This window comes from Neofelis nebulosa, chromosome 7, assembly GCF_028018385.1.
Source record: "Neofelis nebulosa isolate mNeoNeb1 chromosome 7, mNeoNeb1.pri, whole genome shotgun sequence".
Taxonomy (NCBI): Eukaryota; Metazoa; Chordata; class Mammalia; order Carnivora; family Felidae; genus Neofelis; species Neofelis nebulosa.
This window is the reverse complement of record NC_080788.1, coordinates 108,597,131-108,618,670: the sequence shown is the minus strand read 5'-3', so window position 1 is coordinate 108,618,670 and position 21,540 is coordinate 108,597,131. Positions and strand designations below refer to the sequence as shown.

At 35.6% G+C, this 21,540-nt stretch overlaps 1 protein-coding gene across 1 annotated transcript in view; it reads right to left on the bottom strand.

The window, feature by feature from the left end:
- Positions 1-21,540, bottom strand: part of MNAT1 (MNAT1 component of CDK activating kinase) — a 224,198-nt gene that overhangs the window by 68,768 nt on the left and 133,890 nt on the right. The window contains exon 7 of the mRNA XM_058739246.1: positions 12,737-12,858. Within this exon, the coding sequence (XP_058595229.1) occupies positions 12,737-12,858 (122 nt within the window). The remainder of the gene's footprint in view (positions 1-12,736; positions 12,859-21,540) is intronic.

The window sequence follows — 21,540 nt, the reverse complement described above, 5'->3', positions numbered from 1 at the left end:
AGATGCTAAAAAGAGCAAATGGCACATGCAATGGCACAAAAATGTGTGAGAAACAATAAGACTCTTAAGAAACACCAAGTATGAGGGGGCAGGGTATTATGACTACAAAGACAGGAGTCAGATTGTATGGGTGATGATGAGCCACTGAAAGATATTAATGACAGAGAGACATGAGCAGATTGATAATATTAAAAACTCTTCTATGACAGCAATGAAGAAGTGCTTAAGGGGCACCTGCCTGGGTGGCTCAGTCAGTTAAGTGTCCCACTTAGGCTCAGGTCATGATCTCACAGTTAGTGAGTTCAAGCTGCATATCAAGCTCTCTGTTGTCAGCCCAGGGCCTGCTTCAGATCCTCTCTCCCCCAACCCTCTGCCCTTCCCCTGCTTATGCTTAATCTCTCTCTCTCTCTCTCTCTCTCTCTCTCTCTCTCTCTCTCTCTCTCTCAAAATAAATAAATGAACATTAAAAAGAAGAAGAAGAAATGTTTCAGAAGGGAAACAGGGGTGCCTGGTGGTTCAGTTGCTTAAGCCTCAGACTCTTAACTTCAGCTCAGGTAATGATCTTGCAGTTCGTGGGTTCATGCCCCATATCAGGCTCTGTGCTAGCAGTGCAGAGCCTGCTTGGGATTCTCTCTCCCCTCTCTCTCTGCCCCTCCCCTGTTCATGCTCACTCTCACTCTCAAATAAATAAATAAACGTAAAAAAAAAAAAAACAAGAAGAAGAAGGGTGACAAAGAGAGTGTTATAACAAAAAAAAATTGATAGAATACGTTCAATGCCTCATCTCAAAGTCTTGATATATAAAGTTCCAATTTATCAACTGAAAAAAAAACAAACAAACAAACAAACAGTTTTTAAGACCAAAAGAATGGTCATGAAAGCATCTCCAAGGTTACTGTGAAGATAGGTCTTCTATTCTAGGGACTATAACCTATCCTAGTCCCTCAAGAACAAAAACTTTTAATTGCTCTGCCAATAGTAATGATTTGTTAACAGGTCAGTTACTTTTGGTAGGTTGGTTTTATCAATATAGTCTATGGCCACACAAGACAACAAAACTGGCAGGTATTCACAGAGATCAAAAAACTTTCTAGTTAACTAACTCAATTCAATACTATTATTACTATCACAAATTTTTTCACCATTGGTTATGTAATAATAGCTAAATAAGCTTAGCATCTGATGAGGAAGGACTCAAGATACTAAACCATCAGACTTTAAATCTGTTTTGTAAAGTTATCATAACTGAGAGCACCTGGCTGGCTGGCTGAGTCAGTAGAGCATGTGACTCTTGATCTCAGGGCTATAAGTTTGAGTCCCACATTGGGTGCAGAGATTACTTAAAAATAAAATCTTCAGGGACACCTGGGTGGCTCAACCGGTTGTTTCCCACTTCAGCTCAAGTCATGACCTCACAGTTCATGGGTTCGAGCCCCTCGTCAGGCTCTGGGCTGACAGCTCAGAGCCTGGAGCCTGCTTCAGATTCTGTGTCTCTCTCTCTCTCTCTCTCTCTCTCTCTCTCTCTCTCTCTCTCTGCCCTTCCCCCAGTGGTACTCCCTCTCTCAAAAATTAATAAGTAAACATTAAAAAAAATTTTTTAATCTTTAAAAAATAAAAAATAGGGCTGCCTAGGTGGCTCAGTCCGTTGAACATCTGACTTTGGCTCAGGTCATGATCTCACAGTTCGTGGGTTCGAGCCCCACATCTGGCTCTGTCCTGACAGCTCAGAGCCTGGAGCCTGCTTTGGATTCTATGTCTCCCTCTCTCTCTGCTCCTCCCCTGACTGCACTGCACTCTCTGTCTCAAAAACTAAATAAACATTAAAAAAAATTTTTTTAATAAAAAAATAAACCTAGCATGACAGCACAGACGTATCAGTTGTGTTAATAGATCTTATTTAAAGATCGCATTTTATCTTATAAAACTAGTTTTATTTTTGTAATAACCTCATGAATGAAAAACTCATGTTAAATAAATCACTTCCATCTACTTAAAACAGTAGAGAGATTTGATTAAATAATTAGAAACTGAAGAATAAAACTGATAAGCACTCATAATTTATATCAGTTAAGGGAATAACTCTTCTTTGGGTGGAAGGTAGTAAAATATTAACTAGAAATCCAGTTGATTATTAAAAAGACAATCTCAGAGTGCCAATCAATGAGACTACTAGACTAACCACTAAAGCCATCGTCTAGGGAATTGCAATTAGCAGTTAAATTTTCCCAATGCTTTCTCCCACTGGCACAGAATTAATAAACAAGTTTACATATTGCCTTGAGCAAACAAGAAGAGTACTACCAGTGCAAAGTGAAATATAATTATATATTCATAATACTCTCCTGAGTGAAAATTTTTCATTTATTCTTCTTCTGCTTCTCAAATTTAACTAACTCTAGAAAAGACCCTAGTAAAAACCACTAAAAACTTCATGGCAATGTACTTTTGATTTCATCCTTTATCAAAGTTACACGTGAGAAAAAATATATAATTCTTTGGAGACACAATGGCTCCCAAGACTTTATATCACTTAATTCCCAAAATATATAATTAAAATTATTTGGGGGGCACCTGGGTGGCTAAGTAGGTTGAGAGTCTGACTTCAGCTCAGGTCATGATCTCATGGCTCTTGAGTTCTAGCCCCTCATCGTGTTCTGTGCTGACAGCTCACAGCCTGGAGCCCATTTCCAGTTCTGTGTCTCCTTCTCTCTCTGACCTTTTCCTGCTCGTGCTCTGTCTGTCTGTCTCTCTCTCTCAAAAATAAATAAACATTAAAAAAAAATTTTTTAAATAAAATTATTTTGAAAGAGCCTGCATCCATATTTTTGCACCAACTAAAGTGAAACTACAAACTATACCATTCTTAACTTCACCAAGTCATATAGATTTCAAAGCAGATACAAGAAAATAGAAACAAGATAGTTAATTTATTCTTTATTTGCCTCTAGAAGAATTGAACTTGTTCCTCTATAGGATAACGTAATATAAAATGGAAATTTTGTTGTAATAGGAAAAAAAAATAAAAAGAGTAGAAGGTAGAGGACCGGGGGAAGTGGGAGCACCCACTGTAGTAAAGGGATACACAGGGCTTAGTAGATACAAGACATGGACAACTCTTAGGACACATGTGTAACTATTACACCTTTAGTCAACTTAAGTTTATATTGTACTCTAACAGCAGCACCTTTTAGGATACCAAATAATTCTCTGAAAAGTCACTTCACAGAAAAAATTCTTCAGTTTGTTTCTAAATGTTTCTGAAAGTTAGAGTAAGTAAAAATAATATTCTTAGATTTATAAAGTTTTCTTTCATAAGAAAAAAATAAGATAGCATATAGCTTCAAATAATAACTACATTAAAAGAAATGAACTAATAGCATAAGAAATCAATTTAGAGTTTATTTTTGGCAAATGTTTTGTATGAGGTTATAACATCACCAAAAAGACAGCTTTTGAGCAAATCCTGGCTCCAAAAACTAAAGCGATCTGTATGGAATTCAATCCCTTTCTCAAGGTAGAAGGCTGAAGAGCTGTGAGTGAATTCCATCTTCACAGATAAATAGTTCTATATCAAGAAAAAGTCAATATTTCCTTAGCAATTTTGACATCACTGTTGATGATCTAGAAATTCCTGCACTACTTAGCCACAGATGGCTAAAAGAAAGTGTTTTAGGGGCGCCTGTGTGGCTCAGTTGGTTAAGCATCCAACTTCAGCTCAGGTCATGATCTCATGGTTCATGGGTTTGAGCCCTGCGGCAGGCTCTGTGTTGACAGCTCAGAACCCGGAGCCTGCTTTGAATTCTGTGTTTCCCTCTCTCTCTGCCCCTCCCCTGCTAATGTTCTGTCTCTCTTTCTCTCAAAAATAAATAAAACATGGGGAAAAAATTTTTTAAGAAAAAAAGAGAAAATATTATAGTCAAGCTCTACTGACTTAAATACATACATGTTTATTTGTAATCAAAAAAATTTGCCTTCTTAACTGTTATGGATATAAAATATATGTAGAGTCTGTTGAGAGCAGCAAAAATCTACCTTGAGAATTCTGGAACTAACTATATTATAAATAGTCAATGGCTAATGAAAGTCCCCCAACCACCACTACCAAAAAAAAAAGAAAAGGAAAAGAAAAAGAAAAAGAAACAAAAAAGAAAAAAAAAAGTGATCCAGCCTCCTTTATTTAGGTTCAAATAAGACTGCAGGTAAGAAAAACTTGGGAAAAGTACAAACACTATATGGTAATACCTTATATAAAGAACACTTACCCAGGCATTATATCGTAATTAAGGTGTCTATCCACCATGAAGACCTAACAACTGTAAACATTTATGCTCCAAATGTGAAAGCACCCAAATATATAAATCAATTAATCACAAACATAAAGAAACCCATTGATAACAATACCATAATAGTAGGGGACTTCAACACCTCACTTACAGCAATGGACAGATCATCTACACAGAAAATTAACAAGGAAATAATGGCTTCAAATGACACACTGGACCAGATGGACTTAACAGATATATTGAGAACACTTCATCCTAAAGCAACAGAATATACATTCTTCTCTAGTGCATATGGAACGTTCTCCACCCCCAACAAGTACAAAAAGATCAAGAACATACCAAGCATATTTTCAGACCACAACGCTATGAAACACGAAATCAACCACAATAAAAAAAAAAGTTGGAAAGATAACAAATACTTGGAGGCTAAAGAACATCCTACCAAAGAATGAATGGGCTAACCAAGAAGTTAAAAAGGAAATTAAAAAGTACACGGAAGCCAATGAAAATGGTAACACCACATCCCAAAACCGCAGCAAAGGTGGTCATAAGAGGGGAATGTATAGCAATCCAGGCCTTCCTAAAGAAGGAAGAAAGATCTCAGATACACAACCTAACCTTACACCTTAAAAAGCTGGAAAAAGAATAGTAAATAAAACCCCAAACCAGCAGAAGACAGGAAATAATACAGATTAGAGCAGAAATCAATGTTATCAAAACCAAAAAAAAACAGAACAGATCAATGAAACCAGAAGCTGGTTCTTTGAAAGAATTAATAAAATTGATAAACCACTAGCCAGTTTGATCAAAAAGAAAAAGGAAAGGACCCAAATAAATAAAATCAAGAATGAAACAGGACAGATCACAACCAACACAGAAATAAAAATAATAATAAGAGAATATTATGAGCAATTATATGCCAATAAAATGGAAAATCTGGAAGAAATGGACAAATTCCTAGAAACATATGAACTACCAAAACTGAAACAGTAAGAAATAGAAAATTGGAACAGACCCATAACCAGTAAAGAAATCGAATTAGTAACCAAAAATCTCCCAAAAAAACAAGAGTACAGGGCCAGATGGCTTTCCAGGGGAATTCTACCAAACATTTAAGGAAGAGTTAAAACCTATTCTCTTGAAGCTGTTCCAAAAAATAGAAATGGAAGGAAAACTTCCAAACTCTTTCTATGAAGCCAGCATTACCTCAATTCCACAACCAAAGATCCCACTAAAAAGGAGAACTACAGACCAATTTCCCTGATGAATACGGATGCAAAAACAAGATATTAGCCAACCAGATCCAACAATACATTAAAAAAATTATTCACCACGACCAAGTGGGATTTATACCTGGGATGCAAGGCTGGTTCAATATCTGCAAAACAATGTGATTCATCACATCAATAAAAGAAAGGACAAGAACCACATGATCCTCTCAACAGATTCAGAGAAAGCATTTGACATACAGCATCCTTTCTTGAGAAAAACCCTTAAGAAAGTAGGGATAGAAGAATACCTCGAGATCATAAAAGCCATATATGAAAGACCCAAAGCTAATATTATCCTCAATGGGGAAAAACTGAGAGCTTTCCCCCTAAAGTCAGGAACAAGACAGGGATCTCCATTCTCACCACTGTTATTCAACAAAGTATTGGAAGTCTTAGCCTGAGCAATCAGACAACACAAAGAAATAAAAAGCATCCAAATCAGCTAGGAGGAGGTCAAACTTTCACTCTTTGCAGACGAAATGATACTCTCTATGGAAAACCCAAAAGATTCCGCCAAAAAACTGCTAGAACTGATCCATGAATTCAGCAAAGTACCAGGATATAAAATCAATGCACAGAAATCAGTTGCATTCCCATACACCAACAATCAGAGAAAGAAATAAAGGAATTGATCCCACTTACAATTGCACCAAGAACCATAAAATACCTAGGAATAAACCTAACCAAAGAGGTGAAAAATCTATACACTGAACACTATGGAAAGCTTATGAAAGAAATTGAAGAAGACACACACAAAAAAGGAAAAATATTCCATGCTCCTGGATAGGAAGAACAAATATTGTTAAAATGTCAGTACTACCCAAAGCAATCTATGTATTCAATGTAATGCCTATCAAAATAACACCAGCATTCTTCACAGAGCTAGAACAAACAATCTTAAAATTTGTATGGGACCAGAAAAGACCCCGAATAGCCAAAGCAATCTTGAAAAAGAAAACCAAAGCAGGAGGCATCACAATCCCGTACTTTAAGCTGTATTACAAAGCTGTAATCATTAAGACAGTATGGTACTGGCACAAAAACAGACATTCAGATCAATGGAACAGAATAATAGAGAACCCAGAAATGGACTCACAAACATATGGCCAACTAATCTTTGACAAAGCAGGAAAGAATATTCAATGGAATAAAGACAGTCTCTTCAGCAAGTGGTGCTGGGAAAATTGGACAGCGACATGCAGAACAATGAACCTGGACCACTTTCTTACACCATACACAAAAATAAACTCAAAATGAATGAAAGACTTAAATGTAAGACAGGAAGCAAAATCCTCAAGGAGAAAGCAGGCAAAAATCTCTTTGACCTTGGCTGCAGCAACTTCTTAACATGTCTCCGGATGCAAGGGAAACACAAGCAAAAATGAACTATTGGGACTTCATCAAAATAAAAAGCTTCTGCACAGTGAAGGAAACAACCAGCAAAACTAAAAGGCAACCAATGGAATGGGAGATGACATTTGCAAACAACATATCAGATAAAGGGTTAGTATCCAAAATCTATAGAGAACTTATCACACTCAACACCCAAAAACAATCCAGTGAAGAAACGGGCAAAAGACATGAATAGATGCTTCTCCAAAGAAGACATCCAGATGGCTAACCGACACATGAAAAAAATGCTCAACATCACTCATCATCAGGGAAATACAAATCAAAACCACAATGAGATACCACCTCACACAGAATGGCTCACATTAACAACTCAAGCAACAACAGATGTTGGCGAGGATGCAGAGAAAGAGGATCTCTTTTGCACTGCTGGTGGGACTGCAAACTGGTGCAGCCCCTCTAGAAAACAGTATGGAAGTTCCTCAAAAAATTAAAAATAGAACTACCCTATGACCCAGCAATTGCACTACAAGGTATTTATCCGAAGGATACAGGTATGCTGTTTCTAAGGGACACATGCACCCCAACGTTTATAGCAGCACTATCAACAATAGCCAAAGTACGGAAAGAGCCCAAATGTCCATCGATGGATGAATGGATAAAGTAGATGTGGCATATATATACAATGGAGTATTACTCAGCAATCAAAAAGAATGAAATCTTGCCATTTAAAACTATGTGGATGGAGCTGGAGGGTATTATGCTAAGCAAAATTCATCAGAAAAAGACAAATATGACTTCACTCATAAGAGGACTTTAAGATACAAAACAGATGGACATAAGGGAAGGGAAGCAAAAATAACATAAAAACAGGGAGGGAGGACAAAAACATAAGAGACTCTTAAATATGGAGAACAGGGAGTTACTGGAGGGGATGTGGGAGGGGGGATGGGCTAAATGGGTAAGGGGCATTAAAAATCTACTCCTGGGGGCGCCTGGGTGGCGCAGTCGGTTAAGCGTCCGACTTCAGCCAGGTCACGATCTCGCGGTCCGTGAGTTCGAGCCCCGCGTCAGGCTCTGGGCCGATGGCTCGGAGCCTGGAGCCTGTTTCCGATTCTGTGTCTTCCTCTCTCTCTGCCCCTCCCCCGTTCATGCTCTGTCTCTCTCTGTCCCAAAAATAAATTAAAAATGTTGAAAAAAAAAAATTTAAAAAAAAAAATAAATAAAAATCTACTCCTGAAATGACTGTTGCACTATATGCAAACTAACTTGGATGTAAATTTTAAAAAATAAAATTTTTAAAAAATTTTTTTAATTTTTTAAAAGAACACTTACCCCACATTTTAAAATCTAAATCATAATGACAAAGACAAAATGAAATCAAAAAGGGTTCCAAACAATCAGAAGAGTTGCCAAAGTTTACTAAATTTAACAATTTACTCAAAACAAAGAGAAAAAGCAGTTAATTAAGCTACATCTATTTTACACAGATTTCTAATGGGGTTAGTTAAATATACACACGTGTATATATAGCAGCAGCACCAAAAATAACACATTATAAGAGGAAGATGAGGATATTCCACTGCAGAAACCCAGTAAGAATTGGCAAAAATAAAACACTAAATGCTAGAGGTAATGAACTTTAAGAAAAAAAAAAAAAAAAAAGCCAGAACTCAGCTGCTAGGAAAGGCAAAGGTTGGCTGCTACTGGGGGAGAAGTAGAAAACCTATGGCCACCCTCCTCAACTCTGTGGTGACACAGGGAAAAGCCTTCAAACACTGAGGAAAGGCAGAAAACCCATTTGTACCTGTGCTAACACAATGATGCAAAGCAGAGATTGGGGGAGGAAGAGAAAACTGCCTTACACCCAAGACTTCCCATCCCTATCAACACCTACTGTTTAGTTGTGGAGCTGGGAGAGGAATAGCTAACACACCTGCACTCTGAAATAAAAGATAAAAGTTGTTTGCCTCAGGAAAGAGACAGGTACACCAAGAAAGCACCACTCTGAGGTTCCAGCATATAAGACCGCTTGAGGCTAAAGTTAGAACAGGAGAACTAAGAAACCCCCTTGTTCCCACCACAAAACTTATTTCAAGTAAAGAGAAGAAGTAGTCTATTGCTGGGGAGAGAGAACCCAAGAGAGAATCCCTATGGGGCTCGGGCTGGCAGCACCTGCTGAGAGCTAAGAGTGGAGCAAGAAGACTGAAAAGATCCCTCCAGCACCCCAGGCCTCATACTAGGCACAAAGTGGCAACAGACTATAACTGGAAGAATATGAAGCCTATCAACATCAACTGAATCAACAACAAAACCCAAACTAAGATCAAACTACAGACTTAATGCTTAACTCCCTACACTAATGCCTTGGCAGAAGAACAGGACATAAATATTTTCAGGCATAAATATTATTTATCTCAGTCTCTGTTCTGTCACACAGATTATCCAATATTCAAACAAGAATTACAATAAACACAAGAAAGCAGGAAAAACAAATCTATCACGACACAAAATAAAATAGTCAACAGAACCAAACCCAGAGATGTTGGAACTATCAAAGAGGCACTTTAAACTAACATGATTACTAAGTTAAAGGATCTAGTGAAAAAGGTAGAGAACATGTAGAAACAGGGGATTTCAGAAAAGAGGTGAAAATTATAAAAAGGAATGGTATGGAAATACTAGTTATGAAAATAGCAAGATGAGAAAGAAATCCTTTAATGAAAAAAAGAAATCTGTGAAGAATAAATGGTTGAGATATTTACAAGAGAAAAACAACAAATTATAAATCCAGAAAGTACAGAGAAACTTGGAAAGCTCAGAGAAACTGTATTTTTACATATAACGGTCAGTTCCTTGCAGGAAACACATAGTAAATCTTGGGTTTAATGCAATCTGACAATCTCTGCTTATTATGTGGAATATTTAGACCTGTGCTATCCAATATGGGAGCCACTAGCTATACATCATTATTTAAACTAAACTGAATTAGGGGTGCCTGGGTGGCTCATTTGGTTAAGCGTCCAACTTTGGCTCAGGTCATGATCTCACAGTTCATGGGTCTGAGTCCCGCATCGGGCTCTGTGCTGACACAGCTGGCTCGAGCCTGGAGCCTGCTTTGGATTCTGTGTCTTCCTCTCTCTCTCTCTGCCCCTCCCCTGCTGGTGCTCTGTCTCTCTGTCTCTCTCTCAAAAAGAAATAAACATTAAAAATAAATAAATAAACAAACTGAATTAAAATTTAAAATTCAATTCTTCAACTGCGGTAGACACATTCAAGTGCTCAGTAGAAATATGGAACTGAGGACTGCTATTTTGGACAACAGAGACATATAATATTCCTATCACTTCAGAAAGTTGTATTGGATAGTACTGTTTTAGGTCATTTAAAAAATGTTTTTTAATGTGTATTTATTCTTGAGAGAGAGAGAGAGAGAGAGAGAGAGAGAGAGAGAGAGAGCGCGCGCACACACAACAGACCATGAACAGGGGAGGGGGCAGAGAGAGAGGGAGACACAAAATCCGAAGCAGGCTCCAGGCTCTGAGCTGTCTGCACAGAGCCTGAAGTGGGGCTCAAACCCATGAACCATAAGATCATGACCTGATCCGAAGTCAGATGCTTAACTGACTGAGCCACCTAGGTGTCCCCTAGATCATTTACATGTAATGCAATTACAGACATAGTTAAGACTAAATCCACTACTATGCTGTTTCCTAATTGTATCATATCTTTATTTTTTGCCACCCTCTTTTCCTGTGCTCCTCTTCATTAATGAAGTATTTTTATGATCTCATTATTTTCTCTGCTAGTGATTTACTGACTATCCCTCTTTTTTTTCTAACATTTTTAGTATTGCTGTAGGGTTTATATTAAACATCTTTAGCTTATCACAATCTATCTCCAGATAGTTCTTCTCTCTTCCTATCCTTTGTACTGTTTTCATCCATTTCACTTGTGCATTCTCATTATGCATGCCTACTTCCATAATCTTTCAAATGTAATTTTGATGACAAAACTATTGGAAAATGCAAAGCCCTGTAACAAAGGAATATTACTTTACATACTCTGTTGTCACTAACATTAAAAATAAAGATTTTTTAAAAATTTATTTTGAGATCTAGAATTCTGGCACTTGCTAACCCAATAAAAGATAAGAAACCAACATCTTTATCACTAACTTTTTACATCATGAAACCTATTATTGTCTGTCTCAAGCTTCAATTTTGGCCAATTATTTGACAAATCTATCTCAAACTCAAAAGGGCTAAGTTTAGGTTTTGTTTCACATCCCTTTGGCTTCATGTTTGGAAGATGTAGGACCTTAAGAGAATACAGAACTAAAGAAAATATTAAGATCTACCAAATAGCAGATTAGTAAATTATCTACCATTTTAATAGTAATTTGATCTTAGAGCCTCCAGTTTCATATGTAAAATACTATGTGTCATATTCAAGATTTTGGTTTTGAAGATACATGTAGGGATTTTTTTTGTTGTTTTTTCTGTTTTTTGTGTTTTTTTTGTATGTAGGTTTTATTATCTGTTTCATCTATCTTGTTTTTGCTTTTTGGGTCTTTTTTTTTTTTTTAGAGAGAGAGGGAGAGCACAAGCAAGGGAGAGGGGTAGAGACAGGCACAGAGAGAGAGAGAGAGAGAGAGAGAGAGAATGAAGGAGGAGGAGGGAGGGGGGGAATCTTAAGCAGGCTCCACACTCAGCACAGATTAAGATGCGGGGCTCAATCCCACAACCCTGGGATCATGACCTGAGCCGAAATCCAGAGTCGGAGGCTGAACCGACTGACCCACCCAGGCGACTGGAGGGGTCTTCTTTTTTAATTACTTTTTAATCACCTGGTGTCGCTGAACCTATTACTTTCTTTTCACATTGCATTCTTTTTTTTTTTTTAATGTTTATTTATTTTCAAGAGAGAGAGAGAGAGAGCACAAGTTGGAGGGGGGAAGATAGAGAGAGACAGACACAGAATCCAAAGCTCCAGGCTCAGCTGTCAGTGCAAAGCCCAATATGGAGCTCAAACCCATGAACTCTAAGATCATGACCTGAGCCAAAGTTGGACATTTAATCGACTGACCACCCAGGCTCCCCTCACATTATATTCTTTACACTATTTTATTTTGTTAAGAAGCAATGGTTTCTGAGTCTTCTTTTCATTCAAAAGTTTAGGTTGAGAAACCAGCCCAAGACATGGATTTGTTCCATCCAACAAAGTCTGTACTTAGACTTTTCAAGTATATTGTAGATACCCACCTGGTTCACTGACACAGACTATGATCATCTCCATCACTCAAAAGAGTCACAATCCCAGGTTCATTTCCAAAACAGATGCATATAGTATGGCTTTTGAGCCACTGGGCCATCCCTACATTATACCTTTTGACTAAATATATTTTGTGGCTCATTTCTCATAAATATACTTATGCTGTAAACAACAGACAATGAGTAAATCTACTCTTTTTCATGGCAAGGTCACAACTCTCATATTTTTACTGGCTTACTAACGACTAAATTAAGCCCCTATTTCTAAAAAAAAAAAAAAAAATACACAGTGAGCTGAAAATGAACAGCTACTTCAGTATGACTGCCAACGACATCACTAAAAAGAGAACTAATATAATCCAAACTTAACTCAAAAGACCTAATAAAACCACAGAAAAAATAATGTGTACCCTTAGTATTAAGAACCATTCATTTTTTGCAGAAGAGTACAGTTCTATAAATTCAAAATCTAAAAAATTTTTTAAAGTATAATTTAAAAATAGTACCAACAGTGAAGCCCTAAAATCAGCTCCTCAATGAGAAGTTCTTAGACACTTACCCAAGTCTTCCCAGCATCTCAAGCTCAGGAACTTGTGGTCCACATGTCTCTATCTGCAGTGGTTGGTATTCATATAGAGCTTCTTCAAGCTTTTGAATAGGTGCTAATGAAATATGCTGACCCTGTTAGAAAAATGAATTAGAGCAATATCTTTTAATATTATTTTCATATTACTATTTATCTGTAGACTAAATTCCTTACTTTAAAAATATTATCTATTAACTCTACTATTTCATGGGTACAATTCATTATATTACTGAAACCCACATTATATAATTAACATATGGTAATTGACATGATTTAAAAGAAGAAAACCAAATCCATCATTAAATTCAAATTTAGCATTGGGACTCCCAGGTGGCTTGGTCAGCTGAGCGTCCAACTCTTGATTTTGGCTCAGGTCATGATCTCAGAGTTCTCCTGTGCTGAGCAGCTGGAGCCTGCCTGGGATTTTCTCGGTCTCTCTCTCTCTCTCTGTCCCTCCCCCGCTTGCACATGCTGCATGCGAACTCTCTCTCTCTCTCTCTCTCTCTCTCTCTCAAAAAAATAAAATGGGTGATGGGCATTGAGGAGGGCACTTGTTGGGATGAGCACTGGGTGTTGTACGTAAGCCAATCTGACTATAAATTATATTTACATAGATAAAAATTTAAAAAAATTTTAAAAAATTTAAAATAATAATAAATTCAAATTTAGCCTTAAAGAGTATATATCTATTCACTATCAATGGTAGAATTCAGCACATATATAAGTGCAGTCCATCCTCATATTTTCCTATTTTTATTATACAGCTTTGACAATTTTGGTACTCAGTGTTTTACTGAAAGCCCTAATTAGGCAAGAACACTAATTAAATTATTCCCCACAAAATTTTGCCACATAAATGTCTACATAAAAGTCTTTAAAATGAAATAAAAAACTTACTTACCAAGTGTGTGGATATGATAGTTACTTATACCTCCCGCCCCCACAAACACACACATAGAGGGAATTCTGTAGTAAAAACTAAGTTGAATGAAACATCCGGGATTTTTCTGAAAAGAAATAACTACTGACTAACTAAATAAAAGGCCTGTATTTAATTACAAGCATACAAAATTAAAGACCACTGAGCTATATAAATCATTACATTGAGATTTATCATACATTTGAACACAGATTCTAATTTTTAAAAATCCCTATTTTTTTATATAGTCCATGTTTTCAGATTCTAACTCTAGTTATTTTTTCTTTGTATAGTTCTCAACAACTTAATTCCTAGCTTTTTAATAAAAACGAGCTCTTGCAGTTATTAATCCCACCATATTCTAGTTTATAGTTTAGTTCTGTTGTTACCTCCCTTAGTTTCCTTTATTTTTCTTCTAAGTTACTAAGTTGGATACACAGTACATTTCTCTTTTATTTGAAAAAAAAAAAAGTAAAAACTATGACTTAAAAGTGATAAAGTGCAACTGAGGCAGTGAGAAACAACCACTGAAGACATCTGCATGTGACTTGTGGTTTTTCTTTTCAACAAAGTTTAATCCCATGTAGCATCACCCTAGTTAGTTTACTGTCAGGTATTAATAACTTCTTTGACAACGCAACCTCAAAAGTTCTTCCCCAAACACTGGCAAAGGACTCAAACTGCCATTTAGCATATAAAAAGACGCTTAACATTTCTAGTCATTAAGGAAATGCAAATGAAAACCACAATGATATACCATGTAACACCCATGACTATTAAGGATGGCTATTATCCAAAACAAATAAAACCACAGAAAATAACAAGTTTTGTCAAAGATGTAAATAAATTGGAACTCTTGTGCATTGCTGGTAGGAAGGTAAAATGGCACACCCACTATGGAAAACAGGATGTTGATCCCTCAAAATATTAAATATAGAATTATCATATAAGCCAACAAAATTCCATTATTGACTATATACACAAAAGCAGTGAAAGCAGGAACTCGAACAAATATTTGTACACCAATGTTCATAGCATCATTATTGACAATAGCCAAAAGGTAGGAGCAACCCACGTGTCCATTGATGGATGAATAAATAAACCGAATGTAGCATATATACACAATGGAATATTATTCAGCCTTAAAAAGTTAAAAACGTTGACACATGTTAAAACGTGAATGAATCTTAAAAACATTATGCTAAGTAAAATAAGCCAGTTATAGGGGCGCTTATGTGGCTCAGTCAAACATCCAACTCTTGACTTTCAGCTCAGATCATGATCTCACAGTTTGGGAGTTCGAGCCCCACATCAGGCTCTGTGCTGATAGCATGGAGCCTGCTTGGGATTCTGTCTCCCTCTCTCTTTGCCCCTCCCTTGCTTGCTCTCTGTCTTTCAAAATAAATAAAAATAAACTAGAAAAGAAGAAAATGAAGAAGAAGAAGAAGAAGAAGAAGAAGAAGAAGAAGAAGAAGAAGAAGAAGAAGAAAGAAGCCAGTTACAAAAGGACAAACACTATATGATTCTAATTACCTGAGATTCCTAGAGTAGTCAAATTCATAGAGACAGAAAGTAGAATGGTGGCTGCCAGAAGCTAGGGTGAGGCAGGAAGGAGACAGGATGTTAGTATTTAATAGGTACAGAAGTTTTAGTTGGAAAAGATTGAAAAAGTCTGGAGATGGATGCACTACAATATGAATGTACTTAATATCAATAACCATGTACTTAAAAGGAGTTAAAATGGTAAAGTTTATGTCGTGCATATTTTACCATAATTTTTAAAAATGGGTTTTAGATATTCTGATTTACTCATTTACCTGGCTAGAATAATACACAGGAAAAGAAGAAGTGAAATACCTAGAAAACTTTGTTAACATTATTTTAACCCTTAACCTCCATATGTTTCAGAGCCTTTCTAAATAAACATGAAACTGTCAAGCGAAATCTTACACTATCTCACAGTAATCCAATCTCTGAATAATGAATCTAAGTACAGGAGGTTACACAGGTTAAGAAGAGGATTGCCCAAGTGGAACATTTTAAGTGGCATTTTGACATTCCTGTTTCAAAGTGTCTTCTTCATAACCTGCCAAGTACTAAATTCTCCTGCCATCTGATACAAAAAGTCCGGTATTAACGTCACACTGTTAGGTTAGGAGGGAAAAAAAAAGAAAGAAAGAAAAAGAAAAACTGTAAGAATTAAAGAAGGAACCTATTATAGTTCCACTAACATAGTAACGCAGATTTACTTTATTACTCCCACTTTCATTTTATAAATCAGTGTAATGCCCAGAAAAGATGATACAGAATGGGTATTTTCAAGAGCTAGAACACTTTCCAGAGAAAAATAATATTCAGAAGAGACAGGCTCTCTTAAGTCATTACAGTAGGAAACATACTTAATCATTCACTAAATACCAGCAATAAAGCCCAAGTTACTAAAGTTATGAAATCATATAATCTAAAATCTTCTCTGCAAGTTGGTAGGCACATGAAAGATCAACTGGTAATATTAACAGTTAACATTATTTACTTGGTGCCAGGCACTGGCCTAAGGGTTTTGTTTTGTTTTTAGTTTTTTAATGTTTATTTATATTTGAAAGAGCAAGCGAGAGAGAGAGAGAGAGAGGGAGTAGGGGAAGGGCAGAGAGAGAGATGGAGACCCAGAATCTAAAGCATGTTCCAGGCTCTGAGCTGTCAGCACACAGCTGGACGTGTGGCTTCAACTTCAAACAGCAAGATCATGACCTGAGTCCAAGTTGGCCACTTAGCCATCCAGGTGCCCATAAGGGCTTTTTTTAATGCACTATTTCATTAGTATTCACAATAGTTCTAGGAGATAAATACTATTATTCCTACTTTACAGATAAGAAACAGGGGTTTAGATATGTGACTTAGCAAGGTCACACAGTATTAATGACAGATTGAGTATCAGAAGCCAATCCTGTCAGATTCTAAAGCCTATGTTCTTTTCCCCTAACTTCCTTATTTTATGAATAAAAAAGCTAAAATATAAATTTTCCTAAAGTCACATAGTAAGAGTCAAATCTCCTAATTCCTATCTCATATGGGTTCTACCATACAACACTACCTTTTAATATCTTATTTTTAGACAATATAATCATGGTTGCTCAATTTAAAAGTTTGATATTAATAAGTAAATCCTAGATAGTTAAAAATAAATTTTACTACAAATCCTAATAACTGAAATATGGTCAAAATAACACAGGGTCAAAGAGGATTCTTTTTAATTATGCGATTTAGAGAACAATAAACGTTACTCTGTGATAATTCTGTTTACCATGAGAATGATAAAACAAAATTCATAAATGATGCACAACTTAACCTTGTAATGTTCAATCAATCTTTCCCCAAAAATACTTGGTGTGAGATAGATGCCAAGTTTCTCAGATCTAAAGCTAGAAGAATTTACAGGACAAATCATGGACATAATTAAAATTAAAATTAAAATTAAAATTAAGTCACCAACAGAGAAAATGTCTTAGCAAATCCTACAAGGAAAGTGTTGGGGTTTTTTTTAAGTGACTGGAGGCAAAAAAGTCTTGAAAAGTTTGGATGCAAAATGGTAATTGAACGTGCTATTTCCACCAAAACAGTTATGATATGACTCTAAATTATCAGATTAAGGAAATCAAACTACATGAAACTCCAGTGATATATCACATCTGAATTAATGGACATTTCATCAAAGAAGATACACAAATGGCTAATACGTACGTGAAAAGATGGTCAACATCATTAATCTTTAAGAAAAATGCAAATTACAACCACAATGAAATACTACTTCATAGTTACTAGATTTGCTATAATCGAAAGGATAGATAATAAAAAGTTTTACTGAGGATGTGGAGAAACCGGATCCTTTCACACATTGCTAAGGAGAGGGTATAGTGGTGCCACCCCTTTGGAAATGAGTTTAGCATTTTTTCTTCAGTTTACAAATAATGTACTTTGACTTAGTATTAGTAATACTAATAGGTAATAATAATAGGTATCCAGTCAAGAGAAATGAAAACATATGACCACACAAAGACACAAGATATTCCTAGCATCATTATTCATAGTAGCCAAATAGTGGAAATAACCTACATGTCCATAAACTGGTGAATGAGTTAGAAAATGAGGTACATTCATATGATATAAAAATTAACTCACAATTTAATATTAATAAATTATACTGAATGCTATTCAGCAACAAAAAAGAATAAAATATTGATACATGCTGCAATAAATGAACTTCAAAAACAGTATGCTAAGTGAAAGAAACCAGGCAAACGACTACATGTTGTACAATTCTACTTACATGAAATGTCCAAAAAAGGTAAAACTACAGAAACTGGTAAAAATCTACAGAAAGTAGATTAATGACTGAGGGCGACTACGAGTGTGAATTTAGAATAACTGCAAATAAATACAAAAATCAGTTGAACTGTACATTTAAAATGAATCACTGGTGGGGGGCACCTGGGTGGCTCATTCCATTAAGCATCTCCCTGTTGATCTCACTGGCATGAGACCTCATGATCGGGCTCCACACAGGGCATGAAACCTGCTTAAAATTCTCCCTCCCTCTGCTCCTCCCCCACTCATGCTCTCTCTCAATAAGAAAAAAAGATGGTGGTTCAAATCAGTTCAACATTGGTGACTACAAAATATCCAAGTAGAAATTATCAGTAAAGGCAGCTAAAAATACAAAACAAACCCAAGAGAAATTCTGCTATCTTTCTCATCAAAGCGATGGACAAGTCATGAGAATAAATAAGATTTGGGGGAGGCAAATGTCTTGAAAAACACCCACATTAAGTAATCTAGTATATTTTGCTGACTTTCAAGTGTACAACACGAAACTGGGGTCTTTCCAACTTTTGTTGTTGTTGTCGTATAAATAATAAATAAATGAGGCATGGAGGGTAAAAATGTAGTGAGAAAAGCCACAGTGAATTATATAACCTAAGGTAACATCCACTACACTCAGGGGGAAAAACCCATGCAAATCTACATTCAATAGCATAAGTAATGTTTTTACTCCCCTAGAATGTAACAAAATGGAGCCCCTGTTTCTCTTCTAAGATATACCTGAGAGCCCTATATCATATTTCAATCATTTGCCAAAAATATAAGCACACATGGAACGATTTTCAAAAATTCAGCTTATTCCCATTCAGAAAAATATACAAACATTTGAAAAGCGATGCTGACCAAGGTAATTATACATGGCTGTAACTTAAGTATTAATTTGAAATATATTCTTTAACTTTTCTAACTTAGCAAATTTCAAGTCTATTATGAAAATAGTTTACACTTTACTAAAACTTAACTGTTAGATCATCTATACATTACAAATATTATCATTATGCTTTCTCCTAAAATAAAGGAAAAGTATAGACTACCTTTTGTGCTAACTCCAAAATCAGGATTTCATTCCAAATAAAAAGTTACTATGCTCTAGATTTCTGGAATCCATTCAAAAAGAAAAGAAATTAACTCTGAAAACAATTTTTACTTTAAGGAACTTCTGGTCATTATGTTAAAAGAGACACACACACACACACACACACACACACACTTTTACAATGCAGCAACCATTTAGAATAACATCACTAAAGAAAATACATTATTTTCTAAGAAAAAATAACAGCAACAGACATAGTCCATTAGTAATCATTAGTATATAGGTTCCTGAAATAAGCAATAATAAAAATACTCAAAAACATAGGAGTGCACTTGTCATGATGCGTGGAATTGTTAACTCACTGCATCATACACCTGAAACTAATATAACACTGGATGTTAACTGGAATTAAAATAGAAACTTTAAAAAATACTAAAAATGAGAATACCCTTTCATATAAACCAATATACAATTTTCTGCTAAGTACCATAGAAGAGGTATTCATTAAGTATTAGCAATTTAGTATGATAGGTTAAATGATTCTGAAAAGCCTTTAACACAATTTTAAGAACTCTCTTAATTTTTCTGTCTTGCTGAAATGACTTACTTGCCAGGCTAGCCTCATCTTCACCATATTTGCTAATAAACCCAGTAAGCTTGATAAACTCTGAATAATTAGCTGTTTAACATCTGTCTCCCCCATTAGACCATAAGGGCCTATGTTCACTGCCATGTCTACAGCACACAGCATGGCAACAAAGAGCTACTCAATATTTTGTTGGATGAATGAATAAAAGGGCATGTGAACAGTCATATGGTATAGTAATATGAACACTAGGAAAACTAAGAGAAGTCAGGTGTCCATATTCTATAAATTTAAGAATGCTCTCACTAAGCATAAACAATTGAAATTTTGTTAATTACATATACTATGAAGTTACATAAGCAATACATCTCTACCTTTCCACACCTTAATATTGTTTTCTTTCACTTATTCATTCTAGAGTCTGTGGATGCTTTTTATCCCTAGGCTGGAAATGTGGCTTCTAGCCACTTAAGAACTCATTTTAACAAAATTTCAGAGGTTATTGTCGTATCCTGTTGCAATCATCATTCATTCACATAACAAATACTGAATACTAATTTTATGTCCAAAATTAAAAAGTACAGCAGTAAACAAAACAGATGTAAGTCCTGCACTCAGGTAGCTTACATTCTAGTAACTTTTCAATGAGATTGTGCCTTCTACTTTTAAGTCTCTGAATCATCTAAATGCAAAAAAAAAAAAAAACCAAAAACAAACAAACCAAAAAAACAAAACCACAAAGAAAAAAAGAATACAATGACAGTGGTGTTTGTTTTCATAAACTGAGTCCTTTCACATATTAAATTTATCAAATCCTATAGAATGTGTCACACTGCTCAAGAGAATTAAAAACCAGAATATTTCAGTATTCTCAGAGCATTAAACCACTACAATTCTGGCTATAATTTCTAGAGAAAATATCTGTAGGAGACTTCCCAGAAAATCATTTTTTTTTCTGAAATACTGTTTCTATGTTGGTAAATGTCCTAATAACTTAAATGTGTATGTGCACATATGTGCATATGTTTTCCATTTGTGTATATATACATATGCATTTGTATATGGATGTAGATCTATTTTTTAATTATGTGGTGGGTGGATGTGTACTCACAGAATTTTATAATGGCATAGAGAATACTTAAAGAATATGCCTGGCACTGCTTTCAAGTTGCTCCTTCTAATAATATTTTTTTGGTAATTCAGTTGCTTTTCATTTTTTTGAGTAGCAAGCAGAGCAATTTTTATACTATGCTGTTCTGATCACTCTAGGGTGATATTAGCTTGTCATCACCACAACAGCTGCACAGTAATAACTTCCTGGTAGCACATAATTTCATGGTAAGTACAATTCATTTTCCCCCATAGATATGTCTTTCTCTAATTTCTTTCAAAATTTACAATAAACAGTATTAAGGCCAATAAGGAACAGGACCCTGCATGGTAAGAAATAATTATATATTCATATATAAATATATATGGGGGGGGAACTGCCTCCAAACTAAAATGAACTGAGGTGATGCAACTTCTTTCAGTTTCATTGTCATAATCTAAAATGGGATGGGGTGGGGTGAGGGGGTGAACTGGGGGTTGGACTAGATGTTCTTCCAGGTCTAACCTGCTATGATTTCATAACCACTAAGTGGAAATAAACCACTACCTCATAATGTATCATAAAAATAAAAAGAATTTTCCCCAAATTTAATGTAAAATAATTTGATTCTAAATATACCAGAGAAACAGCCAGTGGAAAAAAACAAGCATGAATCCCAATTCTCAAGTCTCTACTAGAATCAGGAGACTACAATCTCTTTCTGAATGCATGCTTTGTAATGAGCAGAATATAACTTTTTCTAAAAATT